The sequence below is a fragment of the Coturnix japonica genome, chromosome 10 (genome assembly GCF_054131305.1).
Source record: "Coturnix japonica strain WE chromosome 10, WE-NBRP24, whole genome shotgun sequence".
NCBI classification, from domain to species: domain Eukaryota; kingdom Metazoa; phylum Chordata; class Aves; order Galliformes; family Phasianidae; genus Coturnix; species Coturnix japonica.
The window spans coordinates 161,213-176,965 of NC_140672.1; the positions used below are offsets into that span (position 1 = coordinate 161,213).

At 59.4% G+C, this 15,753-nt stretch overlaps 3 protein-coding genes across 27 annotated transcripts; 1 reads left to right on the forward strand and 2 right to left on the reverse strand.

Moving 5' to 3' along the window:
- Window positions 1–1,203: 1,203 nt before the first annotated feature.
- ADRA2B (adrenoceptor alpha 2B) lies at window positions 1,204–3,200 on the reverse strand. Its single transcript, XM_015882937.2, has one exon. It carries the CDS (start codon window positions 2,651–2,653, stop codon window positions 1,535–1,537), a length of 1,119 nt encoding a protein of 372 aa, XP_015738423.2. The 5' UTR covers window positions 2,654–3,200; the 3' UTR covers window positions 1,204–1,534.
- A 320-nt stretch (window positions 3,201–3,520) lies between these two features.
- ELMOD3 (ELMO domain containing 3) lies at window positions 3,521–8,796 on the reverse strand. Of its 24 annotated transcripts, none has more exons than XR_014932193.1 (11): window positions 8,716–8,796; window positions 8,241–8,322; window positions 7,958–8,020; window positions 7,569–7,660; window positions 7,240–7,363; window positions 6,764–6,886; window positions 6,619–6,647; window positions 5,763–5,893; window positions 5,078–5,154; window positions 4,841–4,968; window positions 3,521–4,378 (listed from the first exon to the last, which is right to left on the reverse strand). XR_014932193.1 is itself a non-coding variant. In XM_085509930.1 (10 exons), the coding sequence occupies exons 2-10, from the start codon at window positions 8,317–8,319 to the stop codon at window positions 4,173–4,175; spliced, it is 1,017 nt and encodes a 338-aa protein (XP_085366056.1). In that variant the 5' UTR covers window positions 8,320–8,322; window positions 8,716–8,796; the 3' UTR covers window positions 3,521–4,172. The 24 variants fall into 24 exon arrangements, 15 of the variants coding, with proteins under 15 accessions (XP_085366056.1, XP_015738424.2, XP_085366055.1 ...); XR_014932190.1 differs by having other exon boundaries at window positions 7,569–7,792; window positions 8,716–8,793; XR_014932192.1 differs by lacking the exon at window positions 6,619–6,647 and having other exon boundaries at window positions 5,763–5,887; window positions 6,690–6,886.
- A 124-nt stretch (window positions 8,797–8,920) lies between these two features.
- Window positions 8,921–15,084, forward strand: RETSAT (retinol saturase). Of its 2 annotated transcripts, XM_085509922.1 has the most exons (12): window positions 8,921–8,979; window positions 9,010–9,181; window positions 9,566–9,748; window positions 10,188–10,429; window positions 11,036–11,237; window positions 11,703–11,900; window positions 11,977–12,096; window positions 12,518–12,656; window positions 12,748–12,857; window positions 13,172–13,338; window positions 13,594–13,753; window positions 14,060–15,084. In XM_085509922.1, the coding sequence occupies exons 2-12, from the start codon at window positions 9,010–9,012 to the stop codon at window positions 14,203–14,205; spliced, it is 1,839 nt and encodes a 612-aa protein (XP_085366048.1). In that variant the 5' UTR covers window positions 8,921–8,979; the 3' UTR covers window positions 14,206–15,084. The 2 variants fall into 2 exon arrangements, with proteins under 2 accessions (XP_085366048.1, XP_015738419.2); XM_015882933.3 differs by having other exon boundaries at window positions 8,960–9,181.
- Window positions 15,085–15,753: the final 669 nt, after the last annotated feature.

A 15,753-nucleotide genomic window follows, 5' to 3' on the forward strand; every position in this document is an offset into this window, starting at 1 on the left:
ATGAGATGTGGGGAGGCAAGTGGAGGGGCCATGGGGAGTGCTGGAAGGGGCCCATCTCAGCATGCAGCGGCCACAGTCGCACGCCCTCTACCACGCAGCCCCCACCCCAGCGCTGTCCCAGCACACTGGGTTGGACTGATGGCCAATTTGGGATGGGGAGGAAAGTGTCCAAGCTGGGAAAAGCCTTCCCAGAGAGCTCAGCTCAGCTTTGGGGCAGCCAGAGGACACGTCCCTGGTGGGACAGGCAGGTGGCAGGGGGCCAGCACTGCTCTACCACAACAGGGGCAAGATGTCCCCAGCTCTGTCCCATGGGGCTGAGCTCAGTGTATGCAGCCCCATGTCCTCTGCTTGTCCCCGGCCTCATACAGGGGGACTGGGCTTGGTTCCCTGGGAACATGTTTTTCAGGGGTACTGTGCAGCATCGTGAGGGACCCCACAGACCAGGGGAGATGTGGGGGAACAGGCCCCACATAGGGCCCACAGGGTCTTGGGGAGGTCCCACCCCATGTGGGCTCCTTCCCTTGATCAGGCCCACCAAACCCTGGGTGTCTGGGATCCCACTGATGTGGGGCACAATATGGGCTGACCAGCCCCACTGTGTGTCATGCTGCACTGCTGTCATTCACCACACACTGGTATGGGTCACCATACACGGCCACGGGTCACCAAACACTGCCATCATTCACCACACACCACCATAAATCAGTCACGATCCACCACTGCCATAAGTCACGATTCACCAGTGTGGGTTGCAGCACACTGCTATGGAGTGCTATACACCGTCCTGAGCCACAGCAGCCTGGTGTGGGTCACATCACACCAACAGAACCTTGCACCCCATGGGCACAGCTCACAATCACCCCCTGACCAGGGCTGGGTGGCACAACACTATATCAGACACCTGAGAATCCCCTCCCTATCAGTATGCCCAGCACAGGGCTTTGTCCCTGTCACGACTCAGTGTCCTTGGGGCCGTGACCCATGAGAGGGAGTCACCCTCCAGGGGGGTTGGGAGGAGAATGGTGTTTTTCTAATCATTTTCCTGCCATAAATAACCGACCCCATGCAAACATTCTGTTCCCACTCATGCTGCACGCATTCCTCCATCCACTGCCTGTAACCCACAGCTGCAGAAATGGCTCTGCCCTATGGCTGCCCCCAGCCCCACGGATCCCCTGCAGTAGGGAGAAGACAGCAAGATGGTTCTTCTGACTACAAAATACCTTTTATTGTTAAAAGGCGGTGGCCGCCGGGACACCTGGGACATGGGGAAGATGGAGAGAAGGGGGAAATAGCCCCTGATTTCCTGGGGGGCACCACGCATGGGGTGGGGAGAAACACTTCCCCCCAGACGCAGCGCCCGCACATCACTGTTAGTGGGATGGGATCAGGAGGGTCTGTGTGTGCCCCAAACCTGCAGGGCAGTGGGCAAGGGAAGGAGAACTGGGTGCGGGGGAAAAGGGAGTAAGGGGAGAAGGGGAGAAGGAGCAGCAGGCAGCAGGGGGGTCTGAGAGCCACCGGGGGGCAGAGCCCCTCACCATGCCGTGCGGGTGCCGTGGCGGCAGAGGATGCGGCGGAAGGCCCTGCGGAAGTCACGGTTGAAGGCGGTGTAGATGACGGGGTTGAGGGAGCTGTTGCAGTACCCGATCCAGAAGAAGAACTGGAAGACGCCGTCAGGCACTTTGCAGCGCCGTGGGCAGACGGCGCCCAGGCTGTAGAGGAAGAAGAAGGGGAACCAGCAGAGCACGAAGACGCCGATGACCACGGCCAGCACGAAGGTGAAGCGCTTCTCTCGGTTTGCCTGTGCCTTCCTCCGCCACGGAGCAGGACTCAGCACCGGCGCCAGCACCACGCGCCCTGTCCCTGTGGCCACGGTGTCCCTGGGCCGCCCTGAAGGCTGTGGGGACCCTCCAGGTGCCGCCAGCTCCCCAGTGCCCAGCAGCGAGGTCCTGTCTGCAGGCAGGGGATGGGGTCCCGGGGCACCCACGTGGGAGGTGGGGGCAGCGCTGGGGGGGCTGAGGGCAGCGCGGGGCTGGCGGCGGTGCCGGCGCCGGGCAATCAGGTAGATGCGCAGGTAGACAAGAATCATGATGAGGCACGGCGCAAAGAAGGAGCCGACGCTGGAGGAAAGGATGTACCAGGCCTCCTCGTTCAGTTTGCACTGTGGCCGCCCGCCCGGAGCCGCCTTCTTCTCACCCTTATAGACCAGCGGCGGCAGCGAGATGGCGGCGGCGATGCTCCAGACGATGCCGATGCCACACTTGACGCGGCGCGGCGTGCGCTTGGCGTTGTACTCCACGGCGCGGCTGATGGACCAGTAGCGGTCCAGGCTGATGGCGCAGAGGTGGACGATGGAGGAGGTGCAGAAGAGCACGTCCAGAGCCAGGTAGATCTCGCACCACGCCTTCTGGAAGTACCAGTAGCCCAGCAGCTCGTTGGCCAGCGAGAAGGGGATGATGAGGACAGCCACCAGGATGTCGGCAGCCGCCAGGGACACCAGGAAGAGGTTCTGGGGTGCCCGCAGCGAGCGGCTGGTCAGCACAGCCAGGATCACCAGCGTGTTGCCCGCGATGGTGAACAGCACTAGGAAGGTGATGGCAGCAGCGATGGCGGCGGTGGCCTGCACCGAATAGTTGCCTGTGGGGCCCTGCATGGCAAGGGATGGCAGCCTGGCCGCAGGGACAGGCTGGTGGCACTCAGCATCCCCTGGGGGGACAGGGGATGGAACGGCAGGATGGGGTGGAGGAGGGATGGGGGATGGGGGTCCCGATGAGCATCGTGCTGCCTGCACCCTAACCCTAACCCTAACTGAACCCTAAGCCTTCACCCTAACCACAACCACAACCCCAACCCCAAGCCTGCACCCCAGCCCCACACCCTGCCCGCGGGTCTCTGGATGTTCCCCCCCCACCCACCGCCGCTGTTACCGGTGCCGGTGCCGCCGGGCTCTGCTCCTCCCGACGCCGCCTCTCCAGGTTTTATTGGGGACGGGAGGGCTCTCAGCTGCCCCCGCCCCCGGGGCGGACCCGGGGACACGCGGAGGGACCGGGAGCTGCGGCAGGACCGGCGGAACTTCGGCACCGGCTGAGTCCCGGTAGGCAGCCGCGTGTCACCACCCGGTGCCCGCGTCCCCTTCTCACCGCTCCCAGCGCCGTCATCTTCACCCCAGGACCTCCATGCCGCACGGATACCCCCATCCCTTTGCCAACACGTGTCCCCCTGACCCCCCACTCTGCACCCACATTCCTTTGGAGGTCCTCGGAGTCACTGTCCCGCGCTGCCCTGAGCCCCTCCGACCCCAGAGACCACCAGAGATGCTGACCCCAAACCTGTGCTCATCCATTTCTATGCCAGCCCCGGGGCTGCCTCCTGCACAGCCCTACGCTGAGATGTGGGGTGAGGAAGGGAGAAACACAGTGAGGACCCAGACCCCTGACCCGCCACACACACCCCCCGCACCCAGCCCCGCCAGGGAAACCCCCAGTAAGCCCACACCAATAAGTCTCTGAACGCCAAGGAGTGTTTTTTCCCTTTTAAGAGCTTATTTTGGTACATTCATGCACAGCCACTCCTTGGGGGAGGCCCAAGAAGGGGAGGAGCTGCCGCCCACCCTAACCTCAGCGGCGGGGCTGTGCTGGCGCCGTCAGCAGCAGGGATGGGCGATAAGGGGCACTAACACAAAGCTCCGGGCTTCACAGCCCTCCACGTGCTCAGGAGCACTGAGCCCCGCAGCACGGAGGGTTCCCACCTGAAGTTTCCCACCTGCATTTCCAGTCTGCTTGGCCCGGGGCGGGATGGGCAGCTCCGCACATCGGAGCCAGCAGGGCAGGCGTGGAGCCCAGCACCAAACTGGCGGCTAACTGTTCTTTTTCCCTCCTGTGTTGCCATATTTCAAGTCACAGACCCATCTAGGCTGGAAAACCCTCCCTTGAACACCAAGTGACCCACCAGCTTGACTACCTCTACCTGGAAAGGGTCAAAGGATGCAGTTCGCACCTATAGTTCTGAGCAACACCAGCAAACTGTGGCCGGGATGCTGGGGGAGGCAGAGATGGACACAGCTACCCTGCTGCAAAATGCACGCTCTGCAGCACTCCGCTGACTGCCCGGGTCCCTGACTCTCCTCCCAGAACTAAGTACTGCAAACAGCACTGAGCCCCTCACAGCTGATTTCAGATCAGTCGTACCTCTCCCTCCAGCTCAACCTGCAGGTCACAAATACCCGTGAAGTTTATCTCTTCACTAGCCCGGCTGCTGCTGACGGACAGAGGGGATGGCTGCTGGATGCCGTCTGCTGCGGACACTGTGCTTCTGCTCACATAGGTCTCCAGGGATTTCAGGAGCTGCTTTGGTTTCTTTTTGGTGGAGAACTCCAGCTCTGGAAAGGTCAAAGAGAAGCATGAAAACAGCAAGCCTGGGATGGTGCTGGGGATACAAGCTCCTGCGTAAGGCATTACCCAAATATCAATATGCTTTATCCCCTCCTGTAAAGCTCACAGTCACGTTTGCTCACAAAGCACAAAATGCTGCCTGTCACCCCCCAGCGGAGCTCAGCAACATAGCCCTGAGCACTGCAGCACCTACAGCAGACCCCAGTAGAGGGGAAGCCCCAGAGCTGCTGGGGATGGAGGATGAAGGCACAGCAGCTGGACCGTAAAGTATGAGGGAGCCATCAGCACACAAATGAGCAGCTCTGTTTACATCAGGGCTGTTCCTTCTGGCATAAATTTCCCAGCTGTTTAATGTGGTGCTTACTGCTCCACTTAGGTAGCATGCTGCAAACAGCATTTATACAAGCTTTCCCAGACAGGAACAGAGGACAAAGCACAGGGCAACTCACCCTTCAGTAGGAAGCCAGAGTCAGCAATGGTCTTGTGCTGTGACTTCCAGACTCGGTAGAGCTGCAGGAATGCCGCTGCATACAAGTCGTTCAGCACGGCGATGACTTGCTGCCTGCGGTTGCACTCTCTGGCCGGGAGCAGGGGACTCAGTCAGCACTGCCCACACCCCAGCACCCCAGGGCTGCTCCTCCTGCCCAGCAGCCCTGCCGCACAGCCCTCGGCCGCTCACACCTCACCTGGAGAGACACTCCTCCCTCAGGGCCTGCAGCACGAGGCGGGTGATGTTCACGGACATGATGCAGAAGGGGAAATTCTGCAAGAGAACCGGCCTTACATCAGCTCTGCTGGAAGGGAGCTCCTCTATTCCAGCACTCTGAGGTGCTCAAGGACCCCCAGCCCCACTACACTCCACCTGCATGGCCCCAAACCCATGCTGAGAGGGTGAAGGCAACAGATTCTGGGATCGGGGCAGTAATACTATGAGTATGGGCTCAGATGGACATTGTACTTCCAGCCAAGCTCCCATCCAGGCGCAAGAAGTAAGCTTAAGATGAAAGCTTAGGATGAAAGCTTAATGTCAGCATCTCAAGTTAAAAACACCTTTGATTCAAGAAAGCTCTGTTCACCAAAATCTTATTCACACCAGAAAGCCAACCCAAGGGTGTGGCTTCAGCCTTCATCAGTGCTCCTCAGCTCTTTGGGGCCCACCTTCCTCACCTGACCAGCGCAAGGAGGACCATGCAGCCATCCACGCTGCTCAAGCTGACAGAGAAATCACTGACAAACTCCCACCAAGCAAAGAGCAAAACACCAAGCCCTATCTCCAAAGAGAAGCAGGTTTTCATTGCTTATCTTTCCACGAGCTTTAGAAAGAAACAGATAGTTACCACCACAGAGGGCGAACAAAGGAGGAAGACATGCCTGTGTCTCGTGCTGGGAGAGCTTGAAAATCTCTAGAGCTAGAGGCAGTGTCTGAGAGTCCATCACGAAGTACAGCATTTGCATCAAGCCCAGCATCCCCGTCCCTCGCAGGTCAGTCCCTGGATCTGCACCTTGAAAGAAAGGGCACTCTGACAAGCCTGATACCTCTCCTCCTTCCTGGGCTGACTGCATACAGCCCTGGCATTTCACAAGTGGTGGAACCACACTGACTCTCTTTGGCAATGGCATCCAGGGGGAAAGCTTTTTGGGAATTCACCTAACAGGCACTAAACTGATGCCATGGCCTCTTCCATGTGGGCACCAACAGGCACTGGTTCTCCCACCCACACGCCTATTTCCATATTGTCTCTAAGAATTAGTAGCTCTACTTGTCCCAGAGCTGAAGCCCAAAGCCAGTTGTGTACTTGATGCTATAGAGGAGAGGGAATCGTTCACCTTCTGCTGAGGGTTTCAGCCTTTATTACTAAATGGCCTATTAACTCCAGTCAGGCACACTGAAAACTCAGCTGAAGCCACATTCAAAAAGGCAGAGACAGCTTTAATCACACAATGTTCATTACCCAGCAGAGGCTGAAAGCAATCTGTGACACAACCCCAGTGCCAGAGCCCTGACCAGAGCTTCACTAATAAACCAGCTCTCCAGAGATGCCTCATTAGCCACAGCGACTGCTTGCTAATGAAGAACATTAACAGCCCCAGAAAAGCAACTACAGCAGCTACTTCTGTAACACTGATTGGATACAGGTAACTGTGCCAGGGGCAGCAGCTGGCAATGGACAAACCAGGCCAGATGTTGTCCTGCCTGTGACAGCTGTCTGGGGCAGCAGCCATATACCTTCTCTGAAATGACAGCAGGAACAGCAGCTGCATGAAGGGAGAGGTAAGGAGCACGGCTCCGGATCTCACCTCTGGAGGATGGAATGGGAAAACCAAGAGCTCTCTGGGCAGAGGTTTGCTCTCGAGGTCTCTCCATGCTGTACCTTGAAAGCCAAGCTCCTCCCAGTGCGTGCCGTAGCGCGGGCATCCCAGCCGGGAGCAGGTCAGCTTCTTGTAGATGGTCTGCAGGATTCTCATGTGCACTGCTTGGTTATCATCCAAGCCACCTGACAGAGGAAAGACACTGAGCAGCCTGCTGCCCCCTCAGTTGCCACCAGGGGGACGTGGTGGGACAGCACAGCAACCACCACCAGCTGCAGCATGACCAGAGCTGCTGTGGCAGGAGTCAGGAGATCTGTCCCCCTCCACCAGCAAACATCAGTGTCCCAGTAAAGGAAACAGGGAACACATCCCTTGGGACAAGCATGCTGCCATAGGTAAAGAACACAGATTGTGTTGTGCCCGAGACTTCCTGAGCTGCTCCACATGAATCCCATGCAGGAGCAACAATGCTCAGTGTGACACTGGTGGGGACAAGAGCACACGTGTGGCAGTCTGGGGGATGTGAGGGAACACTCACACTGAGCGATGGCGAGAGCCAGGTCCCGCTCTCCCTGCAGCTGCTGCTGGAGCCGGGGGGGCCCAAAGAGGAAGTGAAGCAGAGCAGCCAGGCCCTGCCTGCGCACTGTCACTTGGATCTTCTTCTGCAGAGAGAACAGGCAAAGAAATGAGGGTGCACCGATCCCCTGGGAGAAAAGCCAGCAGGTGAGCTGGGAGGGAAAGGGGTCGCACAGAGCTCAGCCGGAGGAGGGCAGAGGCAATGGGAATGAGGAGCATAAGACAGAGCTGCCCAACCACTGAGCACAAGGCAGGGAACAACTCTGGAGTGAAGGTTGGCCCTGCACATACCCTGCACTCAGACAGGTCTGCGGTCTGGAAGAACTGCAGCGCTTCATTGAAGGATATGAGAGGCACGGAACCAGCTGATCTCCCCAGCAGCACTGCAGAACAGCACGGGGCAGCATCAGCCCTCCATCTGCTCCAGGGCAATGAGTACCAGAACCATTTCTGTCTGATCCCAGAGCAGCAGCTGCTTCCTGGGGATCCTCTGTGCTGCTCTTCACACCTCAGTGCTGCAGTGACACCAAGGCTTGGAATGGTGGGGAATGAGAGGAGCCTGTAGCCCACTCCTTTTCCTATCAGCCCTTTCCCCAGCTCTGTTCCACCACCCCAACCATGCCCCTCCCCAGCCCTTCTGGGAGCTACGCCCCCCTCCCTCACACCTCTGGGACCTGTACCTGACTGGATATCCTCCACTGCCTCCCACTCCTCCTGGGCACTCCGCTGCTCCGCACTGATCCCTGCCAAGGGAAGCACACACAGGAGGCAAGAGCTGGGGAAGACCCCGAGGGGTTCACGTGCCCCTTACAGCCTTTATCAGGACTCTTTGGTGGCATCCCCTACCCCACGTGCCATAATGAAACCCAACAATCCCTACCCCAATGCTACTGGAGGCTGGGAGGCCTCAGGACTGAGATTTCAGCCTTGTCCCCTCCTGCTCCCAGGCCCAGAGCTGCTCACCCCTGACACGCGTGGGAAGGGGCTCATGGGGCACGAGAGGCTCCTCGGGCCGCGCAGTGTCAGCTGGGTGGGCGTTCATGGCCTGTAGGGGGAAGGTGCTGGTCAGTGGGTCCCTGGGGTTTTCTCAAGGGCCCCCAAAGCTCCAAGGCGGCCTATGAGGGTCTGAATGTACCCCAACGTCCCCAGGGTGGTGCGAGAGGTGCCCAAGGGGCCCCAGAGCGGCCTAAGGGACTTTAAGGGGTTGCAAAGATTCCGCAGTGCGGCCCGGGGGATCCTCAAGGCGCCCACAGGGTCCGCAGCGCGGCCTACGAGGTCTCCGAGCGCTGACAGGGCTCCCCAGAGGGGTCCCAATGGCGCTGCCCACCCCCTTGGCCTCCACCCGCCACATCCCCCGACCCTCGCCCCGTGTCCCCCCCCCCGGCCCGTTGGCCCCGCTCCCCCCGCCGCTGCCCCCGCCCCGTGACCCCGCGCCCACCGGAAGCGGCTGCGGGACCTCCCGGCCGCGGACCCTCCCGACCGCCCCGCAGTGCGCAGGCGCCGCCTGTTACCTGCCGGGAACTGTAGTTCTGGGAGCCCGGGGAGCGCGAGGGACTACAGCACCCGGCATGCACCGCGCGGGAGGGACACCGGGGTGGGGGGGCATTAATGGAGGGGGCGGGGATTGATCGAGGGGGCGGGTCGGGGGGGACCAACCGGAGAGCGGCGGGCAGGGGCGGCTCAGAGCGGCACAGGCAGCGCTATGGGGCTGTACGACATGGGGCTGTACGACATGGGGCTGTACGACATGGGGCTGTACGCAGTGATCGCCCTCCTGCTCCTCGCCCTCGCCCTGTACCGCTGGGTCGGGTCCCGCGGCCCCAACCCCTTCGCGGTGGATACGCGGCGCCCGCCCGCCCCGCTGATCACCGACAAGGCGGTTCGTCGGACGGTGCTGAAAGCAGGTATCGCCATCCCTGTATCCCCAGGTGTCCCCAGGTGTCCCCAGGTGACCCCATCCTGCTGCTCCCCGAGGGTCCCCGGGGATGCCCCGGGACAATCAGCCTCGAGATGCCGCGGGACCCCCGCCCTTCCCCGTGCTCCTCCGGGTGCCCCGTCCCTGTTCTTCCCCAAGATGCCCCCGGTCCCCCACCCCCGCATCCCCCCGTGGTGCCCCGCGCCCCCCAGCAGTGCCCCCCGTACCTCCTGGGCTGCCCCATCCCTACACTCCCCCAGCAAACCTCGGGGCTCCCAGTCCTGCTGCTCCCCACTCCATCCCAGCACCACAAATGACACGTTGGGTGCCGCCCCCCACTGATGCCCCCCCCCCCCCCCCCCTTTTCCCGCAGTTTTCTCTCCAGAAAAAGTGCCGGAGCAGCTCGATGCCATCGTCATTGGCAGCGGCATCGGGGGGCTGGCAGCGGCGGTGCTGCTGGCCAAGGTGGGCCGGCGGGTGCTGGTGCTGGAGCAGCACGGCAGGCTGGGAGGATGCTGCCACGCGTTCAGCGAGAAGGGCTTCGAGTTTGACACCGGTACGTGTGGGCACAGGGGGGCACAGGGCAGCGACACAAAAGCTTTTTGGAGGGGATGTGGCTGGTTGGTCGGCACCCATAGGGCTGCAGTGGGATCCAGTGGGATGAGCGGTGGTGGATGGCAGAGCTGCCTTTGCCTCCAGATCCTCTTTGGTTGGAGGACGTGGCGGCGCTGCTGCCCATAGTGGTGCTGGCATTGTGGCATGCCCTGCTGGTGGGAATGGACTCAGAGCCCCCAACAAGCTCTGGGTGCCTCTCACCCCAAACACGTGGGGTTCTATTAATGAGTGCCCACATTCCTCATACGTGGTGCTGAGCACATGAGTTTCCCTCGGAGCGTGGACTCTGTCCCCCACACATGGAGGCTGGGGGGTGCTGCAGTGTAGGAAGAAGCACCCCCAGGTCTCGCACACGTGATATAACACAGCGTTACCTGCAGGGATCCACTACGTGGGGCAGCTGCACGACGGCTCGTTGTGGCGCTTCTTGGTGGACCAACTGACAGATGGGCAGCTGGAGTGGGCTCCTATGCCTCCCACCTTTGATGCTGTGGTGCTGGGAGAGCCTGGCCGTGACAAAGCCATCCAGCTCTGCACTGGGCCCAGGGCTTACTTTGACAGGCTGAAGGAGCAGTTCCCCGGTGAGGAAGCCGCCATTGATGAATTCAAGCGGCTGGTGAAGGTAATGGGGCCACGGGGCTGCACTTGCAGCACTTGGCTCTGCTCGTGGCTCATGTGCTCATTTTGGGGGGGGGAGGAAGGGAAATTCCTGCCCTGTTTGGCAGTGGCACAGAGCAGCTGCATTGCACAACTGCCCCAACATGTTGTACCCAGAGCTCCTAACCTTCTCAGAGGGTGCCCTTAAGGCATTTAGCAGAGCTCTGAGCGGCACATGAGCCAGCAGCCCCCACAGCTGCAGGATGATGCTCTGGGACCTCCTGGGTTATCACATTAACATCACATGCCGTTAAGGGGGGAAACAGGGCTTCACTCTGGGGGTGATTGGTGGGTTCAGTTGCTCCCCTTCCCACAGTGCTGCAGATTCTCATCACTGCCATTCACTAAGCAGCAAATAAAGGGAGAAATTCCATTTTGCTTCCATCCCCTGGCTTCTTGCAGCCTCCTCTGGAGCTGGGGGGGGGTACCCAAAGGTCCCAGGGGGGTCCTAAGGTGGCCTAGGGGACCCCAAGATGGCTCAAGATTTCCTCAAAAGTCCCCATGGTTCTCAGATCTCAGAAGTCCCTAAAAGTTCCCAGTGAGCTCTGCACATTGCTCTCCTCTCTTGCAGAGCGTCACCACAGGCCTCTGGGTTCTGGGTGTGCTGAAAATGCTGCCACTGCCACTGGTGCGGCTGCTGAGCTGCTCGGGGCTGCTGTCGCTGCTCAGCCCCTTCTGCCGGATGGCCTCACGCAGCGTCAAGGACGTGGTCGACGGTCTCACCACCAACCCCAAGCTCAGGGCCGTGTTCAGCTACATCTTCCCCACCTACGGTATAGTACTGGGCTGCTTGGCACAGCAGAGCAAAATTGGATAATTTAACAGGAAAAATGAAAGGTTTCTTATCCTCTTGATAGAACCCCCGAGGGCAGGATGCTGAGTACTGTGTCCTCTGCACCCACCCCATCCTGGGGCCTTTCCTGCATCCTTCAGCTTCCCTGCAGACTGCAATACTCCCGCAGGCAGAGGAGGGGCCATCTTGCCCTGATCCAGTGCCTGCAGCCCTTTGGCCTTGACTTTCACCCTCCTATCCCGGATCTGAGTGACTCAGGATGCTGGAGCTCAGCCAAGGGTTGTGAAACCCAGATCTGCAGGGCTGTGTCCTGAGCACATCAGGGCCAGCTCCTCACAGGGACCTCTGCTCCTCATTTTCCATGTGCTTCCCAAACCTGGCCTCATCCTAACCCCTTCAGGTTACACTGTAAACCCAGTAACACTGCGCTATGCTCCCCTTCCAGGTGTGCTGCCCTCCAAGGCCAGCTTCTCCCTGCACAGCATCCTGGTGCAGCACTACCTGCGGGGTGCCTGGTACCCCAAGGGTGGTTCTGGGGAGATCGTCTTCCGCACCATCCCCATCATCCAGAAGGCTGGTGGCAACGTGCTGGGCCGGGCGCCGGTGCAGAGCATCCTGCTGGACTCCAAGGGCAGAGCCTGCGGTGAGCAATGCATCTGGGATAGGGCTCCCCCCATTTCCTCTGTGCTGCCCTTACTCTCAGCTCTCCTCCCTCCCAGGTGTGAGTGTCAAGAAGGGCCAGGACGTGGTGAACATCTACGCTCCCATCATCATCTCGGATGCGGGGGTATTCAACACCTATGAGCGGCTGCTGCCACCTGAGGCGCGTGCTTTGCCTGGTAAAACCCCTTGGTGCAGTGCTGGGTTTAATTGGGATTAGTGCACTAATCCCTTCTCAACCCCAACGCCCCATCAGCGAGCATTGCGGTAATTCCCTCCCAGACAGCAGCAAAGCCTGGTGCATCCTGCTGGGGACTACAGGCATTCAGAACAGGAGCACAGGAATCAGAGAAAGTGGTTAAATATGCCCGAACCCCATACTGGACTCACCCTAAAACTTCACAATTGGGAACAGACTAATCAGCAAAACCTCCCCAGACAGGGAGGCACAGCACCACTGCTTAATGGCTCCTGGAGGTCCTCCCACCCCTTGGGTGCACATGGGATACTCCCAGCTAGATCCATGCCAACGGGAGCAGCGTGGGGCTGAGCACAGGTTCCCTCCGCCCTCGCTTTCCACTCCTCTCCTTTGTTCCGCAGAGATTCAGTCCCAGCTGCGTATGGCAGCTCACGGTGAAGGTGGCTTCTCCGTCTTCGTGGGGCTCAGAGGCTCAAGTCAGGAGCTGGGGCTGGAAGCCACCAACTACTACATCTACCCAGACAACAACCTGGACCAAATGTATGTCCCGCTCCACTAAGCACTGAGGAGAGACATTTCTGGGTGGTGACTTGGATCCCCAGCCCCACTCCAAACCTCTGTGTCTCTGCAGGATGCGGCGTTACAGCAACAGCTCCCGTGACGAGGCGGCTGCCAACATCCCGCTGCTGTTTGTCACCAGCCCGTCTGCCAAGGACCCCACGTGGGAGATGCGGTACCCAGGTGATGCAGCGCAGCCTAACCTCACTGGGCATGGGTTCCTTGGCTACCCCCCAGTGCTGCCACGTCGCACCGTGGGCCTTTGCAAACAGGGGGTGTGAGCTGGCTTCATTCAGAGAGCAGGCTGAGAGCCTCCAAGCTGCTGAGTTTTTGAGGGAAGTTCAGTGCAGCTACTAGGGAGGGAGGAGAGGCTCTACAGGATGCCTGCACCAAAGGCTTGGGACCACAGCTGCCCAGATGTTGGCACAAGAATGAGGATTTATGGTTTGAGGCAGATGGGCAGAGAGTTCGGATGCCCTGACCTTGTCCCCCTGCAGGTAAAAGCACATTGTCCATCATCACCATGGCCAAGTATGAGTGGTTTGAGGAGTGGAAAGACAAGACGGTCCATAAGCGGGGAGACGCTTATGAGAATGTGAAGAAGACCTTTGTGGATGCCATCATGCAGACTGTCTTCAAACTGTACCCCCACATCGAGGACAAGGTGAGAGGATACGGGTTTTGTGGCCGCTTGGGGTCAGATCCTGGCTCTCGTCTGCCCAGCGCACGCTGGGGCTGCAGGGTGAGGTTTGGCTGATGGCCACCAACCCATCAGACCAAATGTGGCCTCAGCCACCACTCAAAAGTCTGCAGGGAGGTTTGTCCCATACCATGCCATAAAAACAGCATTCCAGAGCATGAGGCACCCCATACTATGGCCTGCTCCATTGGGATCGTTGTGTCCCTTTGTCCCCCACAGGTCGAGTATGTCTCTGGGGGGACACCACTAACCAACCAGCACTACATCGCCAGCCCCCGTGGCGAGTTCTACGGCATGGACCACGACATGTCACGCATACAGATCGAAGCCATCGCCACTGCGCGGCCACAGACCGCTGTCCCCAACCTCTACCTGACAGGTACCACGTCCTCCATTCCATGGGGTGGCTCTGGGGAAGCAGAGCGGGAGGGCAAAGCCTTCAATCCTGCCATGAAACACGGAGATGAGCTGCTGCTATGCTATGGGTTGATGCTCAAACTGCATCAAAACACTTCCCTGCCACTCAACCCTGATGGCAGCAGGGAAGCATTGCTTGTCCCCCAGCTCCAGGGCGCAGCCTCCCTGCCTGACACTGCTGTGCTGAGACAAAACCCCTCTCCATGCTGGGGGTGGAGAAGGGCCAGGAAGCGGAGCCTGGGGTGGCACTGTCCCTTCTGTCTCGCAGGGCAGGACGTGGCCATGTGTGGCTTTGCTGGAGCGCTGCAGGGAGCCTTCCTCTGCACCAGTGCCATCCTCAAGCGCAACATCTACCTGGATGCCCTGCAGCTGCGGAAGCGTGTGCAGGGCTCCAATGGCAAGAAGAAGAACTGAGGCCAGGTGCCACTGCCAGGACCCCTCCCCTCCCTCATGGCTTGCTTGCATAGCTAACATCCTTTCCTGATGGCTCTGTGGGATCAGCACCAGTCATGAAGCCGCTCCTGCTTCCAAATGGGTCCCATCCCACCATAGCTCATCTCCCTGCGCCACTACACACGCTGCTGCTTCCTCCCCATTGCCTGCTTGAAGGGAAAAGCCCTTTTTCCAGCACAAGGAAGAGAAGATCCTGATCCTATACAACAACGGCACCACCCAGCACCACTGGATGCCCTCCATTGTCAGAGCCCTTTGGGCCTCTGGAGGAGCATTCAGCTCCATGGGCACCTGCCTGGCTGAGGGCAGCAAGCCTTACACTGCTGCTTTTAACCTTGCATGCAATAGCTTTGTGCTGAATGGGGCTGAGAAAGCTTCACATGGAGCTGGTATCTGCAGGGTGGTGGAAGCTGAGGAATGAACCCCTCCCTCCACACACAGCCACCCAGGTGGCACTGGACCGGTTTTCCATCAGTTCCATTTACCATCAGCCCTGCACAATGCTGGATGCACAATGCTTATCAGCCCCAGTGCTGTGTGAGGAAGGAGAGGCCCTGGGCTCTGTGCCCGTGTCGAGGAGCCCAGCATCAGGGATGGATTGCGCTCAGGGTGGATTGACTTAAGGCAGTGTAAAGCTGCTCAGGAGCAACAGCGGTGCTTCCAGATGGGATCTCACAGTGAATGCAGCCCTGACATGCTGCGGAGCTGTTGGTTCTGCCCTGAGCTGATGATGTGTCTGTTTGTCTGCTGGTTGTGTTCGGGAGCACAACCAAAGCCTTCACCACTGCTTTGGTGCTGGGAAGGGCAAGAAGGCAGGAAATAAAATTGCCTTATGATGGGGACAGTGTTCCTTGTGGTTGGGGAGCAGCAGGGTGCTGCTGGCACTGGGGCTGCGCCCAGGTCCCGTGGTTGGGGGACAGCAGCATGGCAGAAGGCAGAGTTTGGGAGGGAGAGGAGATGCAGTTTAGAGCCGTCCTTGTGACTGTCCTGCATTGGCACAGGCCCCTCTGAGGCTGGAAGTGCTGTTTATGTGCCATCAGTGGGTGCCCCAGTGCCAGGCAGTGAGCACTGCAGTGCTGGTTCTGCTCTGTGGACTTCAGTCCGCATTAAAGACCTGCTGGGAGCCCATGAAGGAGTGGTTTTCCCATGAACAGGAACAGGAGCAGCCAGGACATGGAGGAAGTTTTATCTCTGGCACCACAATGAGCACAACAAAGCCTCCCCACTGTGCATGCATGGCTCACTCTGCACTCAGCCTTTAAATCTGTTGCCTCCACCCTGAGGGCCTCTCAGACAAACTCTGTTCGTGTTGGTATTTCTCAGCCATGCTCTGATAGGCCCTGCCCAGCCCCGTAGATAATTATTTTGAGGTCAATTAGCAGGACCACTGCCCCGACACAGCCCTGTGCTCTGGGGTGCTCATATCACTGCCTCTTGCTGGGGGACCTCCTGAGCTGCTCCCTCCCTATGCACTCACACCGCCCATAGGAAGAAAACAGTTTGGAGACC